Genomic DNA, 19844 nt, shown 5'->3' on the forward strand with positions numbered 1-19844 from the left:
ATGAGGAGTGTATATCTTGGTGTGTATCATTCCGAACATACACTGTCCGCTGGCCTATGAAACACTGAGTAGCCTGATGGTGCTTGTGAAATGTTTGGCAAAATGGTTACTTACTATTGTGTCACTAGACAATAGGCATTCGGACGGCTGGACTTCCTTGGGTTCTGTAGAGCAGGTGACAGCATAAACCCGCCTGGCATGAGCAGAAGAGACATTTAGCCCCAGATTTTTTTTAAGGAGGCTGCTCTAAGGGACGCTAGAACCAGCTAGGAGAAAAGGTGTCTTTACGAGCGTCCCCATCGATCCTTCTTGCTCGCTAGAGACGAGGCCAAAACTGAGGCCTTCTGGCTGACCTCCCAGACACAAGTCAGAAAATTAACCGGGCGGGAGAAGCCCGAGTGGGCCAAACAGAAATACAGCGGCTGCGGGGCGCCGGGCGGCCAGGACGCTCCCCGAGTCACCTAACGCCAGGTAGGGGCCGAGAGGCCGGGGGTCCCAGCGAGCCTCACCCTGTTCCCCGCGGAGCAGAGGCTGGAGATGAAGGATCTCCCCCGCAGCCCCCAGCCTAGGGCAGCCACAGCCCAGCCCGAGGCCGTCCTTGGAGGAGAAAATGGCCAGGTTGCGCGTACCGGCTCCTTTAAGGCTCCTCCTCGCCCGCCCTTTCCCGACCACGTGACCCGGGGCGGCCGCGCGCCGGCTCGGCCCCCCGCGCAAGCGGCGATGGCGGCGGCGGCGGGAGCTGCAGCGGCGGCGGCCGCCGAGGTGCGGAAGGGGAGGGGGAGAGGCGGGTGCATGCCCGCGCGCGCGCCCGGGGGAAGCGCGCGCCCGTGCAATGCTCCGGGGGTGCAACGGGGCCGGGGGGCCCGAGCGGGACTTGCAGCAATCCAGGGGGCCAGCACCGGGGGCGGATGAGGGGACGAGGGGGTGGGAGGTGGGGGGAGTGGGCACGGAGGCGCGCATGCAGCCGCCGGCGGCCCCTGGATGGGCGGCGAACGCCGGGGCCCCCGGAGCTCGCGCGAGGGGCACGAGGGGCCGTCCACCGGGCTGGGGGGCAGCGGGCGCTGGAGGGGTTGGTGCCCGGGGTCCCCGCGGCCTGGGGGACAAAGGGGGAGCGGCGCGTGCAGCCGGGAGGAGGGGGCGGGGCCGGGGCGCGGAGGCCCCGCCCCCTCCCCCTCCTCTCCTCTCGGCCCCAGAGATGCGGGGTCTGCCGAGAGGGCGGGGGTTGATGCGGGCCCGGGGGAGGGGTCGTGCAGCCCCTCCGGGCAGTCGAGGCCGAGGAAGGGGGGGGCCTCATAGAGGAAGAGGTAGGCCTCGGAGCCTACTGTCTCTTCCCAGGGCCCAGGCGTCCTGGGCCCCCCAACTCCCCGCCGGGCTGACCGGCCCACCGGTTCCTTGTCTCCCCTCTCAGGGGGAGGCCCCCGCTGAGATGGGGGCGCTGCTGCTGGAGAAGGAGCCCCGAGGAGCCACCGAGAGAGGTGAGTGCGGCCGAAACGGGCCCAGCTGGACCTTCTTCCTCCCTTTCGTATAGGATTCCCGGATCGCTTAGCCTGAACTTTTTCTCTTCCTCTACAGTTCATGGCTCTTTGGGGGACACCCCTCACGGCGAGGAGACCCTACCCAAGGCCAACCCAGACTCCTTGGAGCCTGTTGGCCCCTCATCTCCGGCCTCGGTCACTGTTACCGTCGGCGACGAAGGGGCTGACACCCCTGTAGGAGCGACGCCGCTCATTGGGGACGAGCCCGAGAATCTGGAGGGAGATGGGGGCCGAATCCTGTTGGGTGAGAGGCCGGGGAGGGGTGGGGTGGGATGGGGGGCCGGTGGAGGGTCTTCTCCCTCTGCCTTCTTATCTGTCTGTCTTATAATCTCGTCTGTCTGCTTGTCCTCTTTTCTAGGCCATGCCACAAAGTCGTTCCCCTCTTCTCCCAGCAAGGGGGGTGCTTGTCCCAGCCGGGCCAAAATGTCAATGACAGGAGCAGGAAAATCGCCTCCTTCGGTCCAGAGTTTAGCTATGAGGCTGCTGAGTATGCCGGGGTCCCAGGGAACTTCAGCTACAGGGCCTGAACCTCCACCTCCTCCACCACCCCCTCCACCAGCTACCACCACCCCGGAGGGTCAGCCCAAGGTTCACCGAGCCAGGAAAACCATGTCCAAACCAGGAAATGGGCAGGTGAGGGAATGAGCACTGTGGAGGGGGAGGTAATGAAGTAATTAATTCATGTGGAGTGGGAAACCTGTTAGGAGCTTTTGTTTTGTTTTGTTTTTCTTCAATTTAGCCTCGGGCTCCTAGAAGGCAATCACATTTTCCCTGGGACTACTATGTGTTAAATATTGTGGTGGGCTTAATATGTAAACCACGGATCTCTATTTTCCTGGAGTTTTGTTCTTGGGAGAGGGGTGGTTAAAAAAAAAATGGAGGAAACTGACAGCTGTTGGAGAGTTAATCCCATAGTTAATGTAATTACTCCTTTGGTCTGGACTGTGGAACTCCCAATCCTTCTTCTTTTGTACCTCAAGGCAAATCCTAAAGGAGCTTTTTCCACTCTTCTTAAAAATTACTCCCACACCATTTGTAACTTTTTACTGGGAATTTTTTAGGGGCGGGGGAGGGAATTCTTCCTGGGAAGGAGATAGGCTACTGTAATGGCTTGGGGGAGTCACAAAGGCTTCCAAATATGAGTCCTAGGGTCACTTTGTTCTGGGTATGGCTTGAATAACCTTCCAGGGTCAAGGTCTTTTTTTCTTTCTTTCTGGTTTATGTAAAAAACATAAAACTGGGCTGGGAATGTGGCTTAGTGGCAGAATGCTTGCCTTACATGCATGAGGCCCTGGGTTCCATTCCTCAGCACCACATAAACAAAAAGCCAGAAGCTGTGTTGTGGCTCAAGTGGTAGAGCGCTAACCTTGAGCACAGAAAAGCTCAGGGACAGTACCCAGGCCCTGAGTTCAAGCCTCAGGACCAACAAAAAAATAAATAAAACTTACCACCTAAATTATTTTTTGGTGTATAACTCAGTATTATTAAATACATTGATGGTTGGAAATGTGGCTTAGTGGTAGAGTGCTTGCCTAGCACTCAAGAAGCCCTGGGTTTGATTCCTCAGTATCACATATACAGAAAAAGCCGGAAGGGGCGCTGTGGCTCAAATAATAGAGCGCTAGCCTTGAGCAAAAGAAGCTGAGGCACAGTGCCCTGGCCCTGATTTTAAGCCCCAGGACTGGCAAAAACAAAAAACAATGTTGTGCAACCATCAGTCCTTTTTTTTTTTTTTTGTCTGTCATGTGCTTGAACTCTGGGCCTGGGCACCAGTCCTAAGCGCTTCAGCTCAAGGCTAGCACTCTACCACTTGAGCCACAGCGCCACTTCCAGTTTTCTGGAGGTTAATTAGAGATAAGAGTCTCATAGACTTTCCTGCCTGGTCTGGCTTTCAACCACAATCCTCAGATCTCAGCCTCCTGAGTAGCTAGGATTATAGGTGTGAACCACCGGCATCCGGCACTTAAAAAAAAAACAAACTTGTAATACTTAAATTCTATAACCAATAAGTAATTACTCCTCATTTTCTCCTCTCCCTCAGCCTTGGAAACCACTATTCTTTCTGTCTCTTGGAGTGTGGTTACTTTACCTCATCTAACTATAATTATACAGTATTTTCTTTTTTGTAACTGCTCTATTTCACATCGTGATCTCAAGTTTCCTTCATGTCGTAGCATTGTATCAGAATTTCCTTCCTTTTTAAGATTGAGTTCCAAGGGTGAATTTCTGTATTCTTTTTTTTTTGGGGGGGGGGTCCGGTCATGGGGCCTGAACTCTGAGTCTGGGCACTGTCCCTCAGCTCTTCAGCTCAACTAGTGCTCCACCACTTGAGCCACAGCACCACTTCCGGCTTTTTTCTTTTTGCTTATGTGGTGCTGAGGAATCGAACCCAGGGCCTCAAGCATGCAAGGCAAGCACTCTACCACTGAGCCACTTTCCCAGCCCAAATTTCTTTCTTTTTTTTTTTTTTTTTTTGTCGGTCGTGGGGCTTGAACTCTGGGCCTTGGCGCTGTCCCTCAGCTCTTCAGCTCAAGGCGAGCGCTCTACCACTTGAGCTACAGCGCCACTTCCGGTTTTCTGGTGGTTTATTGGAGATAGGAGTCTCACGGTCTCTCCTGCCCAGGCTGGCTTTGAACTGCGATCCTCAGATCTCAGCCTCCTGAGTAGCTAGGATTACAGGCGTGAGCCACCAGCGCCATGTTTGCTTTGCTCTGTCTATTTGTATATGACTGTCACACATCTTCTGTGTACTTTAAAGCTTTCCTAAATAACAGTAGTACATTGTAGGTGCTATGTAAATATTTTTATGCTGTATTATTTAGGGAAACATCAGTATGTGATCAATACAGACACAATTTTCTTTTTTTGTGCCAATATGGGGCTTAAACTCAAATACTGGGCCTTGGAATTTTTGTTCCACTTGGAACACTTGGAATTTTTGTTCAAGGTTGACACTCTACTACTTGAGCCACACTTCTACTTCTGGCTTTTTGCTAGCTAATTGGAGATGAGTCTCTCAGATTTATCTCCCTGGGCTGGCTACTTACCAAGATTCTCAGATCTCAGCTTCCTGAGAAGCTAGGATTACAAGTGTAAACCACTGGAGCCTAACATGATTTCCTTTAATTTTTTTTTTTGTACATGGAACGTGTGGATACAGAGGGATGATTGTATTGCCCCATAAAATGTATACCATTTTGCTTGTCTATCCATCCATTATGGACACTTGGTTTGCCCTCATGGGTCAGCCATTGTGAATGATGCTGCTACAGTTGTGGGTGTACAATGGACCTTGAGCCTTGTCTTGAATCTTGTTAAGTTTGTTTTCTCATCTGTAAAATGACAAGAGCCATCTCAGTGGTTGGAGAGAGAAGTGAGCTATGGCATGCTGGATGCTCCTGTGCTTGGGAAAAGGGTTTTTGGTCCTTGGTTGACACTTTGTGGAGCTTGGCTTCCTTTGCCACCCTGCCTGAGCATCATGTAGCTGCTCCTTGATCCTGAGCTTGGTCCCTCTTGCTCCAGCCCCCAGTCCCTGAGAAGCGGCCCCCAGAAGTGCAGCATTTCCGCATGAGTGATGATGTGCATTCGCTGGGGAAGGTAACTTCAGGTCAGTCCCACTCTCCGCTCCCCGTAGCCTCCTGTGGCCTGTCCTGGGGTTAGAATACAGTCCTCCTTTCTCTCCTTCCAGAGGTGGCCAAAAGGAGGAAGCTGAACTCTGCAGGTGGCCTGGTAAGCCAAAGGGGCAAGGCCTGCCCATGGGGTGGGGGGATGCTGCTCCAGGGGATCCTAGCAGCTAGGACTACATGCTGTTCTTGAAAAACTGGGAAACTGCCAGAAGCCGCCAGTTTTCTGTCTTTTTCTAGTCAGAGGAGTTGAATTCTACAAGGGGTTCCGGAGAAGTGTCCCTGGACAAGGGGCACCCCAGGTCCCTAGAGGAGTGGGAAACAGTGGTAGGCGATGACTTCAGTCTCTACTATGACTCCTACTCTGTGGATGAACGCGTGGATTCTGACAGTAAGGTGAGCTGGGGCCCCAGATCCAATTCTCTCTAGTCTTTACAGTTTCCCCCTCCTCCCCTCCCCTCTCCTCTCCTTTTCTTTTCTTTTGTGGGTCCTCGGGCTTGGACTCCAGGCCTGCGCACTGCCCCAGAGCTTCTTTTGCTCAAGGCTGGCACTCTACCACTTGAGCCACATTGCCACTTCTAGCTTTTTCTATGTGGTACTGAGGAATCAAACCCAGGGCTTCATGCATGCTAGACAAGCGCTCTACTAAGCCACATTCCCAGCCCCTCCCCCTCTGTTTCTTTCCTTGTCTTGTGAACACTCGCTGATTCATTCACTGCCCCATGTAATCTACAAGTGTTTCTAGTGTGTGCTCCAACCATTCCAGCCCTCCCCCTTCTCCACCAGGGCAGCCACCATTCTTGACTTCTGTTTGCAGCCATCTTATGGTTGTTTTTTGTTTAGGGGGTTGGTTGTTTTTTTTGTTATATTTGGGGGGTCCAGTCATGGGGTCTGAACTCTGGGCCTGGGCGCTGTCCCTCAGCTCTTCAGCTCAAGGCTAGCACTCTACCACTTGAGCCACAGCACCACTTCGGCTTTTTTCTTTTTGCTTATGTGGTGCTGAGGAATCAAACCCAGGGCCTCATGCATGCAAAACAAGCGCTCTGCCACTGAGCCACCTTCCCAGCTCCTTTTGTTTTTGTTTTTTGCCCTTTGGTTTGGTGTTTTTTTGTTCGTGTATGTGTGTGTGTGTGTGTGTGTGTACTAGAGCTTGAACTTGGCTTCCAGCACTTGCTCAGCTTTTTGACTCATTGCTAGCACTGTAACACTTGAACCATACCTCCAGTCCAGCTTTTTCACTGGTTAATTGGAGATAGAGTCTTTTGGACTTTTTTCTTAACTGGCTTCAAACTACAGTCCTCAGATCTCAGCCTCCTTAGTAGCTAGGATTATAGCTATGAGCCAGAAGCACCCCATTTTTTTTTGTTTTGTTGTATATGTTTGCCCATACAGCGTAATTTTGCTGTTTTGCTTCTTTTTCCTTAGGTGGTACTGGAACTCAGGGCCTTGTACTATCTAGGCAAACACTCCACCACATGAACCACACCCCCAGCCCTGTTTGGTTTGTTTTAAGGATAAGGTTTTGTGTATACGCTAGCTGCCCTGGACCTTGATCATCCCAAATAGATAAGGGTGTGAGGTCAACCTCTTCTGTTGATTGAGATGGGAGTTTCACTAAAATTTTCCTTAGTCTGACCTCAAACAACCATCTTCCCAATCTCTGCCTCTCCTTTAGTTGAGATTATAGACATGCACTGCCATACCTGCTTTATTTCCCTTTTGTGTTTTGTTTGTAGGATGCTGAGTCTATGTTGCCGAGGCTGATCATGCACCCTAGGCTCAAGTGATCCTTCCTCTCAGCCTCTGGGGTTGCTGGGACTATAGGCACATGCCACCATGTCTTTAATGATTTAGTAATTCCATAATATCATCAGATGTTCTGTCAGTTTTCACATTTCCTCAGTATTTCAAATGGAACACACACACACACACACTCTCTCTCTCTCTCTATCTCTCTCTCTCTCTCTCTCTCTCTGATTTGACTGATAGTTGCCTTACCTAAAAATCTTTATGTAGATTTCCTTACCTAAAAAACATCCTCATGGGCTGGGGCACCCAGTGCCCCATGTGTGTGTTCGGGCCTATATTCCTAGCTACTCTGGAGGTTGAGATCTGGAGATCTTAGTTAGAAGCCAGCCTGGGAAGACAATCTGAGAGACTGGGTACAAAAGTCTGTGAAACTGTTATCTCTAATTAACCACCAAAAAGCTAGAAGTGGAGCCGTGGCTTAAGTAGTAAGTAGAGTGCCAGCCTGAACAGAAAAGCCTCCAGGCCCTGAGTTCAAGTCCTAAGACTAGTACCAAAACAAAACAAAAAACACCTCACAATTTGCTTGTTAAAGAAACCAGGTCAGCTGCGTGGCTGTAATCCTAGCTACTCCGGAGGATGAGATCTGAGGATCAAAGCCAGCCCTGGCAAGAAAGTCCGTGAGACCCTTATCCCAATTAACTACCAGAAAACTGGAAGTGGCACTGTGGCTCAAGTGGTAGAGCACTAGCCTTGAGCTGAAGAACTGAGAGACAGCGCCCAGGCCCCAAGTTCAAGACTCATGACTGACAAAAACAAAAAAAAGGGGACTGGAAAGGTGGCTCAGTGGTAGAGCACTTGCCTTGCATGCCTGAGGCCCTGGATTCAATTCCTCAGCACCACATAAGCAAAAAGAAAAAACCCGGAAGTGGCGCTGTGGCTCAAGTGGTAGAGCGCTAGCCTTGAGCTGAAGAGCTGAGGGACAGCGCCCAGACCCAGAGTTCAGGCCCCACGACCGGACCCAAAAAAAAAAAAATAGAAACAAAGTCATTTATGCTGTAGAATCTCTTAGAAGTTCAGTTGATTGGGTAGGGTTTGACAAGTTCCTTTGATTAAACTATAGATCTACAAGCCTGATCAGTTTTCCATGTCCCTCTTGTTTTGTTGTTTTGAAAATGGGTTCAAGTGCTGCTTCACATTTATTTATTTGTTTATTTATTTATTTATCTTTTGGGTCTGGTCCTGGGGCCTGAACTCTGGGCCTAGGCGCTGTCCCTCAGCTCTTCAGCTCAAGGCTAGCACTCTACCACTTGAGCCACAGCACCACTTCTGGCTTTTTTTTTTTCTGCTTATGTGGTGCTGAGGAATCGAATCCAGAGCCTCATGCATGCAAGGCAAGCGCTCTACCACTGAGCCACCTTCCCAGCCCCACATTTATTTTTTTATCTCATTAACATTGACCCAGAGGTGGGTTCAGGTGATGTCAGCCTGACCCCTTTATTATACAGCTGGCTGTCTTTTCTAAATGTCATAAGAACAGTATCATACTATATGTCTTCTAGAATTTGCTTTTCTTTGTATTAGGTTGCCAGGAGCCACACACATTGTTGAATGTAACTATAATGGCTTTTCAGATGCTGTAGTCTATGCCCTATCTTTACCCAACCATCTCTTTCCTCTTCTTCCCATATTTACCTTCTCCAGGGAGCCTTCCCTGCATGCCATTGGTGGTGCTGGTTTTCTTCCCTCCCCTGTCTGTCTTGGGGGCTAAATATACCCTGCTTGACCTCTGTCAAGTTCTCCCTGGAGTCCACTGTGGCCTGGGGGGCGGGGAAGGTGGTCATTGTTCCCCTAGACCTATTTTCCTCTCTCCCAGTCTGAAGTTGAAGCTCTGGCTGAGCAACTGAGTGAAGAGGAGGAGGAGGAGGAAGAGGAAGAGGAGGAAGAAGAGGAGGAGGAGGAGGAAGAAGAGGAAGAGGAGGAAGATGAAGAGTCAGGCAATCAGTCAGATAGAGTAAGAATGAAGGCTGATCCTCTAGCATAGTGGGAGTCTTTTGATGTGGGGATGGAGGCCAGGACCCCCTACCTCTTCTTTCCTCTACAGAGTGGCTCTAGTGGCAGGCGCAAGGCCAAGAAGAAATGGCGGAAGGACAGCCCATGGGTGAAACCCTCTCGGAAACGTCGGAAGCGGGAGCCTCCTCGGGCCAAGGAGTTGCGAGGTGAGGGTGCTCCACTGTTCTTTGGTCTCCTCCTCTAGCCCCCCTCCCGGCCCCACAGAGCACGCACGTACACACGTTCATGCATGTACACCGCATGTGCCGCCGCGTCCAGGCCCGTGAGCTCGCACTCTCACTCTCTCTGTCTCTGTGTCAGGAGTGAATGGTGTGGGCTCCTCAGGCCCCAGTGAGTACATGGAAGTCCCTCTGGGGTCCCTGGAGCTGCCCAGCGAGGGGACCCTCTCCCCCAACCACGCTGGTAATTGCCAATTGCTGGGACATGGAGCCACTAGGGGGCGCCCTCTGGGCTGGAGGGAAAGGGAAGGAGGGGAACCCGGCCAGAGCCGGGGGAGTGTTTATGGCAGACTGGGATTCTGGGGCATGGAGGGAGAGGGAGTGTAGAAGCAAAAGAAGCCTTCCAGTGGGTGAGCGGAAGGGCCTCTTCAGCGCCATTTTTTCCCTCTTATCCAAGGGGTGTCCAATGACACATCTTCGCTGGAAACAGAGCGTGGCTTTGAGGAGCTGCCCCTCTGCAGCTGTCGAATGGAAGCACCCAAGATTGACCGAATCAGCGAACGGGCAGGCCACAAGTGCATGGCTACCGAGAGTGTGGATGGAGAGGTGGGCCTGTGGACTTAAGGGACAGAGGCTGGGAGAAGGAGCTCTAGGCCCCAGCCTCATACCCTGTTCCCTCCCAACAGCTGTCGGGCTGCAATGCCGCCATCCTCAAACGGGAAACCATGAGGCCCTCCAGCCGCGTGGCGCTGATGGTGCTCTGTGAGACCCACCGTGCCCGCATGGTCAAACACCACTGCTGCCCAGGCTGTGGCTACTTCTGCACAGCAGTAAGTGACTGGTAGGGCAGACAGGTAGCCTGCCTACAGTAAACAGTCTGCCCCTGGTGGACAGTCTGACCAGGTTCTCTCCCTGTTGTAGGGTACCTTCCTGGAATGTCACCCAGACTTCCGGGTGGCCCACCGCTTCCACAAGGCCTGTGTGTCCCAGCTCAATGGGATGGTCTTCTGTCCACACTGTGGAGAAGATGCTTCGGAAGCCCAGGAGGTGACCATCCCACGGGGCGATGGGGGAACCCCTCCAGCTGGAACAGTAGCCCCTGCGCCCCCACCCCTGGCCCAGGACGCCCCAGGCAGAGCAGATACTTCGCAGCCCAGGTATTAGCCTTACCCTGCCCGACTTTTCTGTTCCCTACCCGACCCTCCACCCCCAGACTTCAAAACTTTGTCCCACAGTGCCCGGATGAGAGGGCATGGAGAGCCCCGGCGCCCACCCTGTGATCCCCTGGCTGACACCATCGACAGCTCGGGCCCTTCTCTCACCCTGCCCAATGGGGGCTGTCTCTCAGCGGTGGGACTGCCACCCGGGCCGGGTCGGGAGGCCCTGGAGAAGGCCCTGGTTATCCAGGAGTCAGAAAGGTAAGTGTTAGTTGCTGTCAGCACAGTGGCCAGGGCTGGGGCCAGAGCAGCAGGTATTGCCGTCGATGCTCAAATCTGAACAGCCCATCTTCTACCCCTCCCTCTCCCGGCAGGCGGAAGAAGCTCCGTTTCCACCCCCGGCAGTTGTACCTCTCCGTGAAGCAGGGGGAGCTGCAGAAAGTGATCCTGATGCTGTGTGAGTGCCCCCCCACCCGCCTTCACTAGCACCCGCTCCACGCCAGGACCAGGCACCAGGCTCCGCCCAGGAGCACAGTCCTTTCCCTTGCGGACCTAGTGCAATGGGAAGGACAACCTAACCTGTGCTGATAGGACAGTGGGGATGCATGGGTGGAGGCCACGCTCCCATCCAGTGCACAGTGAGCAGTTCTAAGGAGCCGCTCTGCACTTGCCCTCTGCTGAGTGCCCTGGTGAAGGCTAGCGCAGAGAATGCCCAGCAGGGGCCCTATGAAGTCTTCCTGGAAGAGGTGCCACCCCACCCCTACCTTGCTTACCATTTGTCCCTCCCTCCCCTGGTGTGATGGGCTCTCCCTACAGTAGACAACCTGGACCCCAACTTCCAGAGTGACCAGCAGAGCAAGCGCACAGCCCTGCATGCAGCTGCCCAAAAGGGCTCATTGGAAATCTGCCATGTGCTGCTGCAGGTCAGCCCGGGCCTTACCCTCCGCCTCATTGACCAGGCCCTTGGAGGTCTCCCCTTCCACTCCTTTCCCCCCCGTGCCAGCCCTCATGCCCCTCCCTCACAGGCTGGAGCCAACATCAATGCAGTGGATAAACAACAGCGGACGCCCCTGATGGATGCCGTGGTGAACAACCACCTGGATGTGGCACGCTACATGGTACAGCGTGGCGGCTGTGTCTACAGCAAGGTATGACAGCCACCAGAGGGCAGGAATTAGGGACAAGGCTTCGGTGCCAGCCGGGGGACTCATCTTCCTGTTTCTCTCTCAGGAGGAGGATGGTTCCACCTGCCTCCACCACGCAGCCAAAATTGGGAACTTGGAGATGGTCAGCCTGCTGCTGAGCACGGGACAGGTGGACGTCAATGCCCAGGTGTGCATGGGTTTCCTTGGCCCAGCCTCAGGCTTTGACCCCCTGCCTCCCTCTGATCTCTTGCCCTTCAGCCTGTATCACCCTGCTCATTGTGTTCCCCTCTCTTTCCTCTTCATTTGTATCTCTCCTGCTGCTTTCTCTTTATCAGTTTTCCGAACAGTGAGTTCCTGCCTTAATCTCAGCAAGTGTCTATGCACTCCCAAGTTTACACATGTCGGCTGTGTTTTAGTTTACCATTGTCACTGTTCTCCATCTCTGGTCTAGAGGAACCCCTTGTAGTAGGCTCGTGTGACTTTGACCCATGGCATTTGAGAGCATTCTAACCTTTCAGAACATGGCTTACCCAGGGCTCAGAATCTTAGCATTTCTGTAAGAGAGACTGATTCCTCTGTGTGGGAAATACTTTATAGTAATAAGTCTGTGTACCAGCGGACAGTTACTGCTGTTGGGCTGTTATTCCTTCTAGGACTTCCATTGGTCAGACCCAGGAAATAATGTGTTTTAGAAGGGAAAAAAAAAAAAAAGGACCGTGTGTGTAGTCCCAGCTACTCGGGAGACAGAGCTTGAAGAGAGTGGAACAATTTGAAGCCAGCCTAAGCAGTTACCAAAAATGTCTCTTAACCAACAAATCAGGCATGGTTCACAGCTGATTCCAGCCACCTGAAAGGCTTAGTTAAGATCGCTGTCAGAGGCAAAAATACCAGACCCTATTTTTATTTATTTATTTATTTTTTGGTTGGTTGTGGGGTTTGAACTCTGGGCCTGGGCGCTGTCCCTCAGCTCTTCAGCTCAAGGCGAGCGCTCTACCACTTGAGCTACAGCGCCACTTCCAGTTTTCTAGTGGTTTATTGGAGATAGGAGTCTCACTGTCTCTCCTGCCCGGGCTGGCTTTGAACCGTGATCCTCAGATCTCAGCCTCCTGAGTAGCTAGGATTACAGGCGTGAGCCACCAGCGCCCGGCTTCAGACCTTATTTTTAAAGTAAAGCAAAAAAGTGGTCAAAGTGTTTCTCCAGTGATAGAGTCCCTATCAAGCAGCAGACCCTGAATTCAAACCCCAGTATCCTGCAAAAAAAAGCTGCTCACTTAATTGTCTTTGCAGTCTTTGGCCATGGCCGTTATTAATCCTGTTTTATAGATGAGGAAACTGAGGCCCAGAAACACTAAGGGGCTTGCCCTTGGTCCGCTATAGCTTGTAGGCAGAGCTGGGAATCACACTCAGACTAGCTCCAGAGCATGTACACTTCGGTGAGCGTGGTCGGGTTCTGCTCCCTCACTCTCTGCCACCCACAGGACAGCGGTGGGTGGACCCCCATCATCTGGGCAGCAGAACACAAGCACATTGACGTGATTCGCATGCTGCTCACACGGGGTGCTGATGTCACCCTTACCGACAATGTGAGTGACACCGGTCAGGGTTGGGAGAAGGTGGGAAAACCCGTCCCCTGAGCAAAGTAGAGGCTACGTATACCCCGTGTCTACCCTACACCTCCACAGGAGGAAAACATCTGCCTGCACTGGGCTTCCTTCACTGGCAGCGCTGCCATTGCTGAGGTCCTGTTGAATGCCCGCTGTGACCTGCATGCTGTCAACTACCACGGGGACACACCCCTGCACATTGCCGCTCGGGAGAGCTACCACGACTGCGTGCTGTGAGCCCCCACTGCCCCACCCATGTCCCCACCCTGCCTCCCAGAGTCCAGGCCCCATCTACAACTCCATGTCCCCTCCCCAGGTTGTTCTTGTCACGTGGGGCCAACCCCGAGCTGCGGAACAAAGAAGGGGACACAGCCTGGGACCTGACACCTGAGCGCTCCGATGTATGGTTTGCGCTTCAGCTCAACCGCAAGCTGCGGCTTGGGGTGGGAAATCGGGCCATCCGCACCGAGAAGATCATCTGCCGGTGAGCTCCTGCACCCAGAACTATCACTGCCACCTCTCCCAAGACCTCCCCCACCCCTGGCCAGGCCCCAGAAATGTCCGAGACCCCTCTCTTTCTAGGGTTGACAAATAGAGCAGATAAATTGAGGATATGATCTAGGCACCCAGGAGGCTGAGCCAGGAGGATCCTAGATGACAAACCTGGACTACACAGCGAATAGTGTTACAAAAGAAGGTAGCCCAGGCGCTGCTGGCTCACGCCTGTAATCCTAGCCAGCTTAGGAAAGTCCATATGACTTTTAACTCCAATTAATCACAGAAAAAAGCAAAAATGGAGCTGTGATGCAAGTGGTAGAGCAGTAGTGTTAAACAAAAGGAGCTCAGCGACCACGCCCAGACCCGGAGTTCAAGCTCCAAGACTGACCAAAAAAAAAAAAATGTTTTTAAAGGCTGGGAGCCAGTGGCTCACGCCTGTAATCCTAACTACTCAGGAGGCTGAGTTCTGAGGTTCAAAGCCCCGGCCAGAAAGTTCATGAGACTCTTATCTCCAGTAAACCACCAGAAAACCAGAAGTGGTGCTGTGGCTCAAGAGGCAGAGCACTAGCCTTGACAGAAGAGCTGAGGGACAGTTCCCAGGCCCAGAGTTCAAGCCCCACAACCGACCCCCAAAAATTTTTTTAAAAAAGAACTATTAGATTAGAATTTCAAGTGGAGGGGCTGGGAAGGTGGCTCAATGGTAGAGCGCTTGCCTTGCATGCATGAGGCGGTGGGTTCGATTCCCCAGCACCACGTAAGCAAAAAGAAAAAAAGCTGGAAGTGGTGCTATGGCTCAAGTGGTAGAGCACTAGCCTTGGGCTGAAGAGCTGAGAGACAGCGCCCAGGCCCAGAGTTCAGGTCTCACAACCGGACCCAAAAAAAAAAAAAAGAATTTCAAGTGGAGCCAAGTGGACCTATAGTCCTAGATACTTTATAACTAGCTAGTGAGGCTGAATGAAGCAGCAGGATGAATGACTTGACCTCAGGAGTTTGAAGCCAGTCTGAGCAACATAGACATCACAAAAGAAGAATTCAGAGCTGGTCACCATGGCTCATAATCCTAGATACTTAGGAGGCTGAGATCTGAGGATCAAGGATCAAAGCTAGCTGGGGCAGGAACATCTGTAAGACTTATCTCCAATTAACAATAAAAAAAACTACAAGTATGGGGCTGGGAAGGTGGCTCAGTAGTAGAGCGTTTGCCTTGCAATGCATGAGGTCCTGGGTTCGATTCCTCAGCACCACATAAGAAAAAAAAAGCCGGAAGTGGCGCTGGCGCGGTGGCTCAAGTGGTAGAGCACTAGCCTTGAGCTGAAGAGCTGAGGGACAGCGCCCAGGCCCAGAGTTCAGGCCCCACAACCAGACCCAAAAAAAAAAAACTAGAAGTAGAAGTGTGTGTGGCTCAAGTGGTACAGTACCAGCCTTGAGTGAAGAAGCTAAAGGACAGCAGCCTAGGCCCTGAGTTCAAGCCCTAGTATAAACCTCACATCCAGACACAAAAGAGAATTTCAGATGAACAGCTACACAGTAGAAGAATGTCCCATGCAATATTTGGGAGGTAATTATACTCAAATATTTTTCCCTATTAATTTGAAATTTAAGTTTCACTGAGTATCCCACGGTTTATCTGGCATCCTTACTCTAATGAACCCCAGAACCTCCGTTTCCCAACATACATAAGGAAGGTCCTCTCATCCAGGGGATGTTATAGCCCTCTCTCCATGCTCCCCGTCCTGCAGAGACGTGGCTCGAGGCTATGAGAATGTGCCGATCCCCTGTGTGAATGGTGTGGATGGAGAACCTTGCCCTGAGGATTATAAGTACATCTCAGAGAACTGTGAGACATCCACCATGAACATCGACCGAAATATCACCCACCTGCAGGTGTGCGGTGGCTCTCCATCTCCCCCTCCTCCCCCCCACCCCCCCAAAAAATACCCAAAAGCACTGAGTACAGTGGAGCCAGTTGGACCTAACAAGGCAGCTGGCCTCTTTAAAGAGTGGGGGCAGGCAAGAGGCCTACTAAGGGGTGTGTCTGCAGGAAAATGGGCCCCTTTTCTAGATTACACAATGGTATTGTGCATGTAAGCTCATGGGGACCACCGTCACCTGCCGCATCTGGATTCCCCCTCATCCTGGGACCATCACCAACCACTGTCTTAGAACATGGATCCAGAGAAAGACAGTGCTTGAGGGTGGAGGTGGGTGCAGAGGCTGAACTACCCTCTGCTTCTACCTAGCACTGCACCTGTGTGGATGACTGTTCCAGCTCCAACTGCCTATGTGGCCAACTCAGCATCCGCTGCTGGTACGACAAGGTGTGTGTGTGCCCCCCGCCCGCCCCCCTTCCTGGCTGAGATCACCTGGCCACTCCATTCCAGCAGAGGAACTGGCCTCAAACTTGAATTCCCTGGGCTCTGCCCAACGGCAGGAAGTGACAAAGAGGGCAGAGCAAGACAACATTCCTGGGAGGCTGCCAGGTCAGAGCTGGGGCTCTGCCCAGGTGTATACAAATGCCATTGGATGCCTTTGCATTTCCTGGTTCTGACCTCAGAGCCTCCGCCTCCCCCATACCTCTCCTCCTGGCTCTGGATTGGGTCAGCAATGGCTCTTCCTGTGGAGCCTTGGGGATCCCCAGTCGCTGAGGTGAGATCCACACAGAGACCACCCCTATTCTCCCTGTCACCCTGTCAGGATGGGCGGCTGCTCCAGGAATTTAACAAGATCGAGCCCCCCCTGATCTTTGAGTGTAACCAGGCCTGCTCCTGCTGGAGAAACTGCAAGAACCGCGTGGTACAGAGTGGCATCAAGTGAGACACCCACCCCTGCAGCCCCCTACACCCCATCTCATTCTTGCCTTCCCTCCCCTGGGGCTTGTCAGGGTCCCTGCACCCAATACCACCCTCTCTCCTTCCCTAGGGTTCGACTGCAGCTCTACCGAACAGCCAAGATGGGCTGGGGGGTCCGCGCCCTGCAGACAATCCCCCAGGGGACTTTCATTTGCGAGTGAGTTCGCTTGGGGTACCTTCTCCCAGGCCTCCCTTTGCCCTCCTCCCTGATGGTCGTATCCCTTCTGCCCACTCCAGCCAGCCCCCTCTGACCCCTGTCCCATAGCATGGGCTATCTGCACGGTGCCCATGCCCCAGAACTGCCCATCACCACTGCCTGGTCTTCCTCCCCCTCTGTCCCAACCTTTTCCCCCTCTCCCTTCTCAACTGCCTTCCCAGGTGGGGCAAGTGGCAGTTTTAGATAGACCTGCCTTTGAGGCCTGCTGTGCTACTGTGTGTTCATGGGCAAGCTACTGAACCTCTGAGCTCATCTTTCTTGTGGAGATGATAATAACTACTCTTCTATCACCTTACGTGGGGAAGCCCGTGTTTGCCTTTCAGAGGATTGTCTCGTTCCTCTCTTGTCACATGTCTTCTCAACCTCTCACACATGCAGCCCCGTCCTCCTGGGTCTTAACCTCTCCGGCGTCTGTTCACTGCTTGTCTGTGTTAAACCTGCCCTTGCCTTCCCCTCTGCTGACAATTGTTCACCCTCTCACTGCTGAGTCTCAGTCTTGGTTCTCCTGGCATCTGTCCGCCTGCAGCATGATGCTGCCCTTGCTGCTGCCCCTCCTATTCCTTCTTGCTCTTCACCAGCTCCTCCCTCTACTGTCCTACCCCAGAGTTCCTCATCCTCCCTCTCTTCCTGCAGTCTGGCCCTTCCCTTGCCACTGTGTGGACACGCTTTACAACCACTGCTGGGCAGTTCCTCCTACACAAACCTCCCAGTGTCTACATGCAAGCACACTTCCCTGGCAACAGCCCCTGGGTACTAATCCTCTCACCACAGAGGCTTGCCTGTCTCCAAATCCTCCCCTTCATCCCCTTCACTTCCCTCAGGTCTTCCTGACCCCATCAGCCTCCAGGCTTTCCCCTCACACGCACCAGTCCTGCCTGTGTTCAGACCGTCCAAGGAACACCTAAGCACCTCAGCTGGCAGGATTGTGTCCCGCAGATGCCTCATTCCTGCTCCTTCCCAAATGATGTTCACTTCCTTCTGGATCCACTCTGCCCTAGATCACCTACTGTAGCCCCTGTGGTGTTAACCTGGCACTTGGCAGATAGGGGTGAATAGCTGAGAAGTGAAAGACGATTCTTTGGGCTTGTGAGGAGAGACAGGGTCTGGAGCCACCTCCCAACAACCTGCTCCCCTTCAGAACCATGATTCCTATCCAACAGATACGTCGGGGAGCTGATCTCCGATGCTGAGGCTGATGTCAGAGAGGATGATTCCTACCTCTTCGACTTAGACAACAAGGTGGGCAGGTGACACCTCCTCTGTCCCTTCTGCTTCCACTGGATGAGTTTCTGGAGACTCTGGGAAGTCATCAGGTGGAAACCTGGGTGGTGGGACTAAGTGGCCAGTGAGGGGAAGATTGGCCAAGGAGGCAGAGTGAGGGTAACTATGAAGAGAGCACTCTCCCTCTGCCTTCAGGATGGAGAGGTGTACTGCATCGATGCTCGTTACTACGGCAACATCAGCCGCTTCATCAACCACCTGTGTGATCCCAACATCATCCCTGTCCGGGTCTTCATGCTGCACCAAGACCTGCGATTTCCACGCATTGCTTTCTTCAGTTCCCGAGACATTCGGACTGGGGAGGAACTAGGGTGAGGCCTGGGTTGGGAAAGATTAGTATGCCCTTTGGAGGGCTTCTTAAAATAGAATCTAAGACCTTAGCTACTCAGGAGGCTGAGATGTGGGTATCACATTCAGAGCCAGCCAGAGCAAATGTGTCTATGAGATGCTATCCCTAAAGTAACCAGCAAAAAGCAGAGCTGAAAGTGTGGCTCGAGTGATAGACCAGTAGCCATGAGTGAAAAAGCTTAGCAAGAACTTGAGGCCCTGAGTTACAGGGACAGCATTCCAATAGAAAAAAAAAAAGTGCCAGTGTGGGTGTGGCATTGCTCACCTGTGATCTCCCCACTTGGGAGGGAGAGGCAGGAGGATCACAAGTTGGAGGCCAGCTTGGCAATTTAGGAAGACCTTTCTAGCAAAAATTTTAGGCTGGGCACCATTGGCTCATGCCTATAATCCTAGCTACTCAGGAGGCTGAGATCCCAGAGTTAGGGTTCAAAGGGAACCCTGGCAGAAAAATTCAAGAGACTCTTCAATTAACCTAACAAAAACTTTGGAAGTAGAGGTATGGTTCAAGTGGTAGAGCATTTTGAGCAAAAGAGTAAGAGCACAAGCCTCTTGAGTTCATGCTCCAGTACCAGCACTTTAAAAAAAAAAAGGAACTGTAGGCTCATTAGTAGAATGCTTGCCTACCATGTTCAAGGTCCTGGGTCCAATTCTAGTCACCACCAAAAAACAAAAACAATAAAAGCCCTGAGCCTCAGAAATTCTGGCTCGCTTAGTTGAGGGGCCCAAGTCTTACATTTTTAATGAGTTTGCACGGCAATGCTGAAGCTTCACCTCTAGAATCGACAAGGACTTGAGGACCATCTAGAAGGGCCTGCGTCTCTCCTGGGGATGGAGATCTGCAGGATCTTTGGGGTGGGTTTTTGGTGTCTGGTCAAGATCCGACAAGATCCTGTGCTCCTCTAACAGGTTTGACTATGGTGACCGCTTTTGGGACATTAAAAGCAAATACTTCACCTGTCAGTGTGGCTCTGAGAAGTGCAAGCACTCAGCTGAGGCCATTGCCTTGGAGCAGAGCCGGCTGGCCCGCCTGGACCCCCACCCTGAGCTACTACCAGAGCTCGGCTCCCTTCCCCCTGTCAACACCTGAAAATGGACCACACCCTCCCTTCTCTGACACCGGTGGCCACCAGCTCAACAGCCCTCTGCTATCTGATGCTCACAGCCCCAATTTGGGGCATTGCCATTTTTCCCACTGCCCTTTAGACATTCCTCTACCAGAGACACCCCCCCCCCCCAACCAGACCCTGGAGGTCTGCAAGCCCCTCATCCAAAGCTGGTTCCGCTCTGAGTGACTCCAGGGCCGGCCACCCTCATCCCCACGTTAGTTAGATTGGTGAATTAGAATTGGGCCTCTGTGCCAACTCATTTTCTTTGTTCTCAATAAATGTTGGGTTTGGTAATAAAGTTGTCTGAGTGATTGTGGGGAGGGGAGGAGGAAGCACACAGCCTGAGGGATTGTGGGTTCCAGGGGCACTGTGGAGGGGGAAGCTGCCTGGTGGGGGACACAGGCAGCAAGTTCTAGTCAAGGGCTTAAAGACAATCTGAACTTTTTTTTTTTTGGCTGGAGGGCATTGCCATTGAGAGATACTTTGCAGAATTCCCGAAGACTC

At 52.6% G+C, this 19844-nt stretch overlaps 1 protein-coding gene across 4 annotated transcripts; it reads left to right on the forward strand.

The window, feature by feature from the left end:
• Nucleotides 1-695: 695 nt before the first annotated feature.
• Nucleotides 696-19638, forward strand: Ehmt2 (euchromatic histone lysine methyltransferase 2). Of its 4 annotated transcripts, XM_042684174.1 has the most exons (28): nucleotides 696-762; nucleotides 1409-1475; nucleotides 1573-1779; nucleotides 1894-2168; nucleotides 5058-5142; nucleotides 5224-5264; nucleotides 5399-5554; nucleotides 8781-8918; nucleotides 9009-9123; nucleotides 9278-9379; nucleotides 9593-9741; nucleotides 9822-9965; nucleotides 10057-10292; nucleotides 10371-10553; nucleotides 10667-10749; nucleotides 11109-11215; nucleotides 11318-11440; nucleotides 11523-11624; nucleotides 12916-13020; nucleotides 13120-13274; nucleotides 13358-13525; nucleotides 15279-15423; nucleotides 15780-15857; nucleotides 16234-16349; nucleotides 16459-16545; nucleotides 17766-17844; nucleotides 18022-18197; nucleotides 19141-19638. In XM_042684174.1, the coding sequence occupies exons 1-28, from the start codon at nucleotides 721-723 to the stop codon at nucleotides 19319-19321; spliced, it is 3645 nt and encodes a 1214-aa protein (XP_042540108.1). In that variant the 5' UTR covers nucleotides 696-720; the 3' UTR covers nucleotides 19322-19638. The 4 variants fall into 4 exon arrangements, with proteins under 4 accessions (XP_042540108.1, XP_042540109.1, XP_042540106.1 ...); XM_042684175.1 differs by lacking the exon at nucleotides 9278-9379; XM_042684172.1 differs by lacking the exon at nucleotides 696-762 and having other exon boundaries at nucleotides 1176-1475.
• Nucleotides 19639-19844: the final 206 nt, after the last annotated feature.

This window comes from Dipodomys spectabilis, unplaced genomic scaffold (assembly GCF_019054845.1).
Source record: "Dipodomys spectabilis isolate Male_0828 unplaced genomic scaffold, ASM1905484v1 ptg000085l, whole genome shotgun sequence".
NCBI lineage: Eukaryota > Metazoa > Chordata > Mammalia > Rodentia > Heteromyidae > Dipodomys > Dipodomys spectabilis.

Coding starts and splice junctions, on each gene's coding strand:
- Ehmt2 (XM_042684172.1), top strand. CDS start 1,196: ATGCGGGGTCTGCCGAGAGGGCGGGGGTTGATGCGGGCCCGGGGGAGG. Junction 1,780..1,893: donor TGGGGGCCGAATCCTGTTGG/GTGAGAGGCCGG, acceptor CCTCTTTTCTAG/GCCATGCCACAAAGTCGTTC. Junction 16,350..16,458: donor GTGGTACAGAGTGGCATCAA/GTGAGACACCCA, acceptor CTCCTTCCCTAG/GGTTCGACTGCAGCTCTACC.